The 11,643-nt window shown below is 49.2% G+C and overlaps 1 protein-coding gene across 1 annotated transcript; it reads right to left on the bottom strand.

Moving 5' to 3' along the window:
• Window positions 1-2,192: 2,192 nt before the first annotated feature.
• Window positions 2,193-10,121, bottom strand: Sod2 (superoxide dismutase 2). Its single transcript, XM_090337885.1, has 5 exons — window positions 10,011-10,121; window positions 9,662-9,864; window positions 4,292-4,408; window positions 3,166-3,345; window positions 2,193-2,431 (listed from the first exon to the last, which is right to left on the bottom strand). The coding sequence occupies exons 1-5, from the start codon at window positions 10,031-10,033 to the stop codon at window positions 2,286-2,288; spliced, it is 669 nt and encodes a 222-aa protein (XP_090194011.1). The 5' UTR covers window positions 10,034-10,121; the 3' UTR covers window positions 2,193-2,285.
• Window positions 10,122-11,643: the final 1,522 nt, after the last annotated feature.

Here is an 11,643-nt window from a genome sequence, read left to right as displayed (position 1 = left end):
AGTGACTAGCCTTGAAAAAGCTCAAAGACGTGCTAAATGAAAGGACCTCCAGGACATAGAAACAAAAGCCATATGAGTGATTGTAGTCCTTAATGTACTATGTTATCTCTCACCTCTTTTGCTGTCCCTTGGTTATCTCATATTGTTACAGTATTTAACCTTATCTGATTTATTGTATATATGCATATTTGGTTATTTGAAATCAGATAGGGAAGGGGGGAAAAGAAGATGAGGGGTGGGGTGGGGGGAGGGAAATGGGTGGGGACCAAGACATGAGAAAGGGTATTAATGTATGTGAAGTAATGCACCTTTTATCTGGTGAATAAAAAATATATGGAAAAAAAGAAAAAGCTCTAAGACAGTACTCAGGCCCTGAGGTTAAGGCCCAGCACTGGCAAAAGAGAAAGAAAAAAAAGAGAGCCAGGAGTGTGGCCTAGTGGTAGAGTGCTTGCCTAGCCTGCATGAAGCCCGGGGTTTGATTCCTTGGTACTATATACACAGAAAAAGCCAGAAGTGGTGCTGTGGCTCAAGGGTAGAGCACTAGCTCTGAGAAAGCTCAAGGATGGCGCCCCAGCCCTGAGTTCAAGACCCAGGACTGGCAAAGAAACAAAGAAAGGAAGAGAAGGGGAGGGGAGAGGAAGGGAGGGAGGGGAGGGAGAAAGAAAAGATCCTCTAGCTGAGTGCTGGTGGCTTACACCTATATTCCTACTCAGGATGCAGAGATTTGAAGATCGTAGTTCAAAACTAACATGGAGAAAAGTTTGAGACTCTAATCTCCAGCTAACCATGAGAAAACTGGAAGTGGGAACATAGCTCAAAGTGACAGAGCACTAGCCTTAAGCAAAAGAGCTCAAGGACAGCACCCAGGCCCTGAGTTCAAGCCCCATGACCGACAAAAACAAAAAAGAAAGCATCCCAACAGGAGGTATAAAGGTATAGTAACGTAAGTGCACAAAGCTGCCACTACAATCCTACTGGAATTAAGTAACAATTAGAAACAAATGAGATTTTTAGAAAAACTGTAAAATAAGGAGGGAAATATCCAACTGATAAAATATTATTCAGCCATTAAAGGTAATTAAGATGAGGAGATAGGAGAAAATACTGAGATGGGCAGGAGTTCCTGCTACACAGTGGCAGTATAGAAAATGACACAGGCAGAAGGGTGGGGGTGGGGGCGAGGGAAATGGGGACCAAGACATGAGAAAGGGTACCAATGTATGTGAAGTAATGCACCTTCTATCTGGTGAATATAATGTAACCCTTCTGTTAATTACAATAAAAAATATATGAAAAAAATGACACAGACACATAATCGGAAATGCTACATCACTCACTGGGGAGGAATGTTCCCTTTATTGAAAAACATAAAGCTTGTGTAGAAGCTATTACACAAAAAAAAGAAATCACCAAGTACAGAATAAGCGAAAACATCTTTGTAAGCAAACACTCCTCAAGACACTACTGGATTCTCATCCCCAAATCAATTTGCCGCTACCTGGGAAGGTGGATCTGGCCCAGGGCCCAGCTCTCAGGGGAGGCACGTGAGAGAAATGAACTAAGGGGAAAGCATTCTGAGCACTTCTATTTAATATACCCTTCTATGTTTGAGGACAAACTTCATATGATTACTTTTTGTATCTTTGCTTTCAGAAAAATCCAGACACAATTATCTCCCCTCAGTTGGCACTCGGGGGGTTCAATGGGGTTGGTTGGTTTGTTCTGTGGTATGGGGGATAGAACCCATGGCCTTGCAAATAGCAGGCAAGAACTCTACATCCAAGTGACCTCCCCAGCCACAAGCTACGTTTTTTAAGTGTGAAATGGTGTGAAGCGCAGGTACATGTGACCATGAATGAAGGCCCGGGTGTCCAACACAAGCGGCAGGACCATGGATTTTTAATGTCAATTTTCAACAGAGAAAAGAAATGTTCCACTTTCTATGGGTGAATGACTGGACTTTGTTAAAACCGCAATACAATGGGAATATGAAGGCTTCTTTACAGGCTCCAGAACACAAGGGGGGAAAATGTTTGGTGGCTTAATGGACAGCTGTAGCCTCCTCGCAATGATGGCTCTCAAGAAACTGTTCAGTTAAAACTAAATCAGAGCTTTTACCGTTCTCAACCAGTGGACTAATACTGCTACTTAAAGAAGAAATTTATAACAATCAGAAATGTGGATGAGCAACATTAACAAATGCTATAATATTTATTAGTATATATCATACTCTACTACAAAAATAGTCATAAAGAGCCTGGCGCACTCAGTACAATGACCGTGTTTTACTTTTTGCAAGCCATGTATCTCTGAGTTACATTCTCCCAGTTGATCACATTCCAGATGGCCTTCAGGTAGTCAGGCCTCACGTTTTTATACTGAAGGTAGTAAGCATGCTCCCACACGTCAATCCCCAGCAGCGGAACCAAGCCTGTCACACAGAAAGGAAACAAAGCAAAACGTGAATCTCAAGCTACAACCCCGGAGCTCTCAATTTCAATTTTTTTTTATTTGATATGCAGTTACAAAATCATTCGTGTTTCTTATGTAACTGGAAATCCTTTTTTGTTCTTTTGTGCCACTACTGGGTCTAGAACTAAGGCCTATACTCATCGGCTTCTCCCCTCAAGGCTGGTGGCTCTACCACGTAAGCCACATTTCCACTTCTGACTTGTTGCTGGCTAATTACGGATAAGAGTCTCTCAGATTCATCTGCCAGAGCTGGCTTAGAACCTTGATCCTCAGATCTCAACCTCCTGAGTACTTAAAGCTACTAAGGGTGAGCCACAAGTATCTGGCTTCAGTGACATTCTGGAGTTTGAACTCGGGGACCCATGCTTCACTTGGCTTACTTGTTAGGCTGGTGCTAGGCTGGTGCTATACCACTTGAGTCATGCTTCTAAGCCCAGCATTTTGGACATTGTTGTAGAAACAAAGTATTGTGGAATTTTCTGCCAAGGCTGGCCTTGAACAGAAATCCTCCAGATCGGAGCCTCCTGAGTATCAGACTATAGGCACGAGTCACACTCCCAGCAAGGTTTAGTTTTTTACTTTACGCACATGTAGTTATTTAAATGGATACCAATTCTCTGTAGAACAAACTAGGGTGATTGACCTACAGAATTGTGCATGCTTATTTTATTAAGAAAAAAAAATTGAGGAAACCTGTCGTTCCTTGCAGTGGATCCTGATTTGAACACGCAGCAATCTGCAGCTGTCCCTTTTCCTTATTGAAGCCAAGCCAGCCCCACCCTGAACCTTGTACACCAACAGACACCGCTGTCAGCTTCTCCTTCAACTTCTCGAAAGAGCCAAAGTCACGTTTGATGGCTTCTAACAACTCCCCTATTGGAAGAGAGAGAGGGCGGGGGAGAGAGAGGTTTAAACAAATACAAAATGTTATACACATACACTAAGAAATTCTATACAAGATTAAGAAACACCATCATCGATGGTATTCACTGGACATTGTGTTGAAAATGATACAATTTATGGGTGAGCATAGGAGGGAAAAACTGGAAGAATGAGGAAAGGGCTATCATTGTCCAAAAAGAAATGTGCACCACACTTCCAGCTTTGTCTGTGCATGTAGTACTGAGGAATTGAATCCGGGTCTTTGTGCATGCTAGACAAGTGTTCTACCACTAGGGCAAACGCCGGGCCCAAGAAACATACTTTTTTTTTTGGTCAGTCACAGGACTTAAACTGGGCCTGGGCACTCTTCCTGAGTTCTTCCGTTCAAGGCAACCACCCTACCTCTTGAGCCATAGCACCACTTCTGGACTTCTAGTGGTTAACTGGAGGTAAGAGTCTCTCATAGACTTTAGTGCCTGGGCTGGCTTTGAACTGCAATCCTCAGATTTCAGACCCCTGAATAGCTAGGATTTCAGGTGTGAGCCACCAGTCCCCAGCTACATTTTGTTTTAATAAAGGCACATTTATATAGCTTTTACATGGATAAAACATATCCAATTCAGCTGGGCATTTCAAGGAAGAAAGACTGAGCCTGAGGTCAGATCAAACTTCATCTTCAGCTGAAAATTCCCTTAAGTATTCATTCTTTGGTCTGCAAATATGCACATTGAGCATATTTTGTAACTCAAACTATAAATAACCATAGTAAATTACATATATAAATTGAAAAGGAAAAAAAAAATCAACTGCTTCCTAAGGGTGGAGCTCAGGGTAGAGTACCCGCTTGGCATGCAGGAGACCCTGGGTTCAGGACCAACAAGAAAAAAAAATCCTACTGTACACAAAGACCAACATGGCTGCACCACTATATACCAACCTTTGGGCTCTCCGCCACCATTAGGGCTCAGGTTTGTCCAGAAAATGCTGTGATTGATGTGGCCCCCACCGTTGAACTTCAGGGCAGGCTGGAGAGCCACCTGGGCAGTCACATCTCCTGAAACGGAAAAAGCACAGGCATTTTTTTTTCTTCTTTTTTTTCCCCCAGTCTTGGGCCTTGAGCTCAGGGCCTGAGCACTGTCCTTGGACTTTCTCAAGGCTAGAGCTCTACCACTTGAGCCACAGCACCATTTCTGGCTTTTTTTCTATGTATGTGGTACCAAAGATTTGAACCTGGGTCTTCGTGCATGCTAGGCAAGCACTCTACCACTAGGCCAAACTCCTGGCCCCAAGCACAGGTATTTTTAAAGATTCTTATTCTTAGGGCAGGTACCAGTGGCTCGTGCCAGTAATCCTAACTTCTTAGGAGACCAAGATGTGATGATTGTGGTTTAAAGACAGCCAAAGCAGGAACTAACCACCAAAAAGCTGGAAGTGGAGCTATGGCTCAAGTAGTAGAGTGCTAGCTTTGAGCAGGAAAGTTCAGGTTCAGCCCACAGGCCATGTGTTCAAACCCTTGGACTAGTACTCTGCGTGTGCGTGCGTGTGTGTGTGTATTTCTTTAACCAATGTATAAGACGTTAGATAATTGTGCCAGCTTATCTCTAAGATACTTGTTTGTCCTGAAACTCAGTAATAACAGATTCTACCAAAAGACATCCTCCCCAAATTATCTGTCTCCATAGGTTTTCAGTTCACTCCCTCACGCACAGAGGGCTCAACAAAGGTGAGAAGGCAGCAAGAAGAAAATTTATCCCTCCCCACCAAAAGCTTTTGTTCTCTTAGAGAAGATTTCAGCATGTGAAGTGCCAGGGAAAACAAAGGAAATGCATGCCTGTAATCCCAGCACTGGGGAGGCTGAAATAAGAAAATCTTGAGGGGCCGGGAGTTTGGCCTAGTGGTAGAGTGCTTGCCTAGCATGCATGAAGACCCGGGTTCAATTACTCGGCACCACATACATAGAAAAAAGCCGGAAGTGGTGCTGAGGCTCAAGTGGTAGAGCTCTAGCCTTGAGAGAGTCCAAGGACAGTGCTCAGGCCCTGAGCTCAAGCCCAGGACTGGTAAAAAAAAAAAAAAAAAAAAAGAAAAGAAAAGAAAATCTTGAGTTTAAGCCAGCCTTGGCTACGCTACGAGACTATCTCCAAAAAGAGAAAACAGTTTTGGAATTCAAACTACAACTAAAAGTTTTCACTGTGAACTATTTCAAATTCCACTAACAAGAAAGTATTCAAATCGAACCTTGATTTCAACCCAAATGCACTCAGTGGGTGCTGGCTCTGGCCAGGGTGACCTTCTGATCTCATTTCTGACTCCTGTCCTGCACACTCGCCTGCATCTAGATGCAATCCTTTCGTCCTCTGCTGCTCCAGCTGGTGTGCAGGACCAGCCTCTCTCCCTGAAGCAGGACCACTGGCCCTTTCCAAAAAAATGTTCCCTTTGCCCAAGATCTTATACTCAGCTACAGAATCATGTCAGATGGCCTGCTCCCGCAGGGCCACAGCCAACTGCCTGTACGCAGGTGACAAGCTCCGTGTGCTGCTCTCAGGACAAACAGTCCTCTGTCCTGAGACACTACTCTTCTCCATCAGTCTCACATCTCATTCCCAACACAGCCTCAGTAATGCCTTCCTTACCAGACTATGCAAGTCAGCAGCCCCTCCACTCCTCCCTGAATCCTTACTCCAATCCTCCCTGGATCCTTACTCTACTACCTATCCAGTAGGCCATGGAATTCCAGACACACTGCGTGCATGGGTGTGGTCTCCTCACCAGCTCAGGAGGACAAGGTTTTCATCCTCAAATATTTGTCACTAGATGATAGAGTATAAATGAACATAGATTCTTTTTTAAAAAAAACAATTCTCTTGCTGGGCACCAGCAGCTCATCCCTGTAATCCTAGCTACTCAGGATGCTAAGATATGAGGACTGTGGTTCAAAGACAGCCCAGGCAGGAAAGGTGGTGAGACTCTCTCCAGTGAGCCACCCAAAAACTGGAAGTGGTGGTATGGTTCAATGTGGTAGATTGTAGACCTGAGCGAAATGAACTCAGGAACAGTGATCAAGCCCTGAGTTCAAGACCCATGACCAACGAATAATAATAATAATAATAATAATAATAATAATAATAAATTCTCTTTAATCTATAGTTTTAAAATCATATATGAACAATCTGAAGATGTTCTCAAATCATAAGGCAAGTTGAAAAAAAAATTTCCTAACAGGTTAACCAGGTAAAACAAAGTCTGCTAGTCTTTTTTTTTCTAGATGTGGTGGCACAGACCTGTGTAGTCTCAGCAAGCAACACTCAGGAGGCTAAGACAAGATGATAAATTCTGATCGGCCATATGGTAAGAATCCCATCCAAGAAGAAAAAGCTGAGCAAAGATAACTCGCATCTATAATCCTAGCTACTCAGGAGGCTCAAATCTGAGGATGAAAGTTTAAAGCAAGCCTGAGTAGTTAAATACACCAGACTCTTACCTTTAACCAGAGAAAATCCAAAATTAGAGGCATGGCTCAAGTAATAGAATGTTCTCTTAGCTCACGCCTGTAATCCTAGCTACTCAGGAGGCTGAGATCTAAGGATCCCCATTTAAAGCCAACCTGGAAAGTCCATGCGACACTTATCTCCAGTCAACCAGAAGTGAAGCTGTGGCTCAAAGTCATAGAGCGCTAGTTGAGCAAGAGTTCAGTGCCCAAGCCCTGAATTCAAACCCAAAACAAAACAAAAACCCCTTTGAAGTTCATCAGTTCATTTTCTTTGGTTTCAGTTCAAGTGTAATTTCCTCAAATATATAAAATTTAAGGCTGAATGTGATGAGGCACATCTACAATTTCATGAGACTTTTAGGTAAGAGGTGGCAGGAAAGTCCATGAGGCTAAACAACACAACCTATCTTTATTGAGACCCTATCTCAATAAAAACTTTTTTTTAATTTAAAAAAAAAAAAAAAAAAAAGCTAATGGAGCTGTGAGTTTGGCCTAGTGGTAGAGTGCTTGCATAGCATGCATGAAGACCTGGGCTCAATTCCTTGGTACCACAAACAAAACACTGGAAGTGGTGTTGTGACTCATGTGGTAGAGTGGTAGCCTTGAGAAAGCCCAAGGATAGTGCTTGGGCCCTGAATTCAAGCGCCAGGACGGACAAAAAATAAATAAAAATTTTTTTTTAAAAATTAAAAAGAGGCCGGGAGTTTGGCCTAGTGGTTAAAGTGCTTGCCTAGCATGCATGAAGACCTGGGTTCGATTCCTTGGTACCACATACATAGAAAAAAGCCGGAAGTGGTGCTGAGGCTCAAGTGGTAGAGCTCTAGCCTTGAGAAAGTCCAAGGACAGTGCTCAGGCCCTGAGCTCAAGCCCAGGACTGGCAAAATAAAAAAGAAATAAATAAAAATAAAAACTAAAAAGAGCTAGGGATGTAGCTCTGTAGTAGAACACTTCCCCAGCTTAGTGAAGCTCTGGCTGGGATCCCTAGTACTGCCAAAACAGGAAAGAAGTTAACAACATATAGCTAAAAGTTGACTAACTTAGGTTGGTCAAATATGTGTGATGAAATTATGATGTTATTTACGTATACAAGACTTGTTCTCCTAAGTTCTAAACAAGAAGTGTTAACCTTTGAGTAATTTCAAAATAAAAGGCTCTACCGGTACTTGTACAACCAGGCAAGGGAGTACTGCTATAGTAAAATGTAACGTTTTCCACTGGCTCTCAGCTTTTCACAAGAACTGAAATTAAGATGTTTTCACTTTTTTTTTTCAGCACAGAGCCACGCCCCCTACTGAGTACTGAGGTGAATTCCCAGATGTCAGACGCCGTCTTGCAGGAAATACTTTCACAACTGCACGTCCCCTGGCATCACCAGGGCCACGTCCCTCACGCATCTGTTTACTGATCAAGAGCCTTTTGCTGTACCAGGATTCAGCTGATTCTTGTAGTACATCTTCCAGAATGGGGTAACTTCCCCTCCTAGTTGCGTGGCCATCGACCTAGACCCAACGACGCTGCAATACCACATGCTTCCACTAGATGCCCCCGGTCACCATCTAAGAAAACCACTCTACATTTCACAGGCCAGAAATTCACCAAACAAACGTTTAAGTAAAAAAAGAAAAAGGAAAAGGAAAAAATCCTACTGTGTGACTTATGAAGCAATACAGACTGAAACATGGCTATTACGTTCTTGTGCACCCTGGATTAAAAGGCCAGTACACTATGGTGCACAGACATTAACAGGTAGAAGTCCCTCCTGAGGCACATATACTACTGGTTAAGTAAACTGAGCTCTTTCAAAACAAAGTCAGCTCTGCCTTCTACTGTAATTGAATTACCGATATCCCATTTCCCACAAAATGGCGCTTTTCCTAGTGAGCTCTGACCCCACAGGCTGGCTCCACAGCGGGGTTAGTTCTTCTTGGCCTCTTGCTGGGCCACGCGGGGTGGGGCAGCTTCCCGCAAACCCCGGGGGCCTCCAAGTCCGAGGCTCACCTGCCAGGCCTCTCCGCGGCCCCGTGCACTGGGGGCCGAGCCGGCCGCTCCCACCCGCCGCTGGCTCGCGGGGGAACCCAGACCGCTCCGGACACTCAAGGGCACCGTGTGACCCAGGCCACCAGCGGACGGGCCTCCCAGCCCTCCCTCCGGCTGGCGGCTGGCAAACCTGCCCCGAGGCCGGGCAGTCCCGAGGGCACCTTACATAACGGGGCCAGATCGCAAGTGCTCGGGAGCAACACTGAGTGAGGGGTCTACAGCGTGGGTGACGGCGGGGCCTCACAAGAGGTCCTGTCTTCCGAGGGACCCACGAGGCCACCCTTCCTCTGAAGGCTCGCCGCTGTCCTCACGCGGGGCGGCGGGGCGGGAGTGCGGGAGTCCGGGGTGGTGCGGAGGTCTGGGGCTCGAGGCCCGGGGCGGTGCGGGGGTCCGGGGGTCCAGGCCCGGGGCGGTGCGGGGGTCCGGGGCTCGAGGCCCGGGGCGGTGCGGGGGTCCGGGGGTCCAGGCCCGGGGCGGTGCGGCGGTCCGGGGCTCGAGGCCCGGGGCGGTGCGGGGGTCCGGGGGTCCGGGCCCGGGGCGGTGCGGCGGTCCGGGGCTCGAGGCCCGGGGCGGTGCGGGGATCCGGGGGTTCAGGCCCAGGGCGGTGCGGGGGTTCGGGGGTCCGGGATCCCGGGGCGGTGCGGGGGTCCGGGATCCCGGGGCGGTGCTGGGGGTCCGGGGGTCCGGGGTCCCGGGGCGGTGCGGGGGTCCGGGACTGGAGGCCCGGGGCGGTGCGGGGCTGCGGGGAACCGGGGGACCGGGGGACTCCGGGCCCACACTTACCCTTGGCCAGCGCCTCCTGGTACTTCTCCTCCGTGGCGTTCAGGTTATTCACGTAGGCCGCGTGGTGCTTGCTGTGGTGCAGCTGCATGATCTGGGCGTTGATGTGCGGCTCCAGGGCGCCATAGTCGTAAGGCAGATCGGGAAGACTGTGCTTCTGCCGGGAGCCCAGGACGCCCAGGGCAGGGCCCAGCCTCCGACCGGCGCTGGAGAACACGGAGGCGGCGGAGGGTCAGCCGCGGCCCGCTCACCGGAGCCGGGCGGGACGCCTGCGGGTCTCGGCGCCCGTGACCCTTCCCCGCTGGGTCCCTCGCCCCAGGGCCGAGGCCGCCCGCCGCCGCCCGCCGCTCACCTGCTCGCCACCCGGCACAACATAGCGCAACCTCCGCCGGCGGCTTCCCAGGGACCCCGACCGCCGTCCGCCGTCCACCGCGAGCTGCCTTATCAACCGCGGCGTCCGCGCCGCGCGCAAGGACAGCACCGCCCCGCCCCGCCCCCTCCCGCCGCGCCCAGCGCGTGGGGGGGGCGCCGCGGGGAGGGCGCCGCGGCACCCGCCCTCCAGCGCCCCGCGCCGCCGGCCGGAGGGACACGCGAAAGGGGACCGCAAGCTTGCTCTCCGCCGTGGCCTCGCGGGGCCAGCTTAACGCGGCGCTCCACGGGGTTTCCAAGAGGAAGGTCGGACGCCCCCGCGCGCGGAGTTGGTACGGCCCGCAGGCCCCGCCCTCCAGGTGGCCCCGCCCCTGTCCGGCCCCGCCCCTTCCCCGGCTGACCCCCCCCTTCCGGCCTGGCCCCGCCCCTGCCCGGCCCCGCACCTTCCGGCCTGGCCCCGCCTCCGGCCCCCACCGGACCCGGGGGTCGCCCAGCCGCGCTTCCCGCCTGTCCCGCAGCCTTTACTGGAAGACCCCGCGCGGCCTTGGCTCGCGCTCCGGCCCCCGGGGCCGTGAGTGGGGGCTGAGGGACCTAGCTGTTGGTCAGGACCTCCTGACCCCGGTGACCTTGCTCTGCCCGGGAGCTAGCTGGCTGCCCGGCCCTCACCGGGCCAGGCCGGGCAGGAGCCGGTCCCGTGGCCCCACACCGACGGCCGGGAGTGGAGGCTGCGCTGCTGCAGCGCTCCCCTCCCGTCGTCGTTATGTGGTCCCTGCGATTCCAGGTGGTGACTCCAGGTGACAGTGAAGGCTCCCTAAGGTTATTAGACAGCTTGCCACACGGGTGATACCGTAACACGGGGGGGGGGGGGGGGCGAGCACAAAGCTCACACTGCTCACGGCTAAGCCCTGGCCAGGTGAGGTGTGTATATTCACAAGGACTTCCTGGAATGAGCTCGAGAAAACGTGTAATAATTACTTCCTCTGCTGTTAAGAGTCCTGGGAACTGAGTAGCCATTGTTTTCCCGAGCACTTAAAATTGTGAATTGTCCTGCCAGTGACATGATTTGGATCTTTTTTTTTTTTAATTGTCGGGATAATGTATAGAGGGGTTACAGCTACGTTCTTCAGGTGCATTACTTTACACACATTGATACCCTTTCTCATGTTTTTGTCCCCATTCCCCTCCCCCCCACTCCCCTCCCAATCATCTTTTCCCTCCCTTCCCTTTCCTATTTCAAATAAAAAAACGTATATACAATATACCAGGTAACAAAGTCAGACACAGTAACAATATGAGATTAACCATAAATGTTTTGGATCTTTATTGAATAGAGCAATATCAAAGGAAGCAGAGAATAGACACTTGATAGTTTCTAGTGCCCCACCCCTATCCCAACCAGCCTTGGCATTCCACCCAAGGGTGACTTAGACACTGGAAGGACAGATTCAGGGAAAAAGAAACTCATTTACAGACATCAGGAGACTGGATGTCAGGGTATGTGTTGGGAGTGCCCTAGCAGGCACAGGCTTATGTTCAATTACCAGCACTGTTTAAAAACAAATGAAGAGGGGGCTGGGAGTTTGGCCTAGTGGCAGAGTGTTTGCCAACCATACACA

Source organism: Megascapheus bottae, chromosome 8, assembly GCF_031878675.1.
Source record: "Megascapheus bottae isolate mThoBot1 chromosome 8, mThoBot2.hap1, whole genome shotgun sequence".
NCBI lineage: Eukaryota > Metazoa > Chordata > Mammalia > Rodentia > Geomyidae > Megascapheus > Megascapheus bottae.
This window is presented reverse-complemented; position numbering and strand designations above follow the sequence as displayed.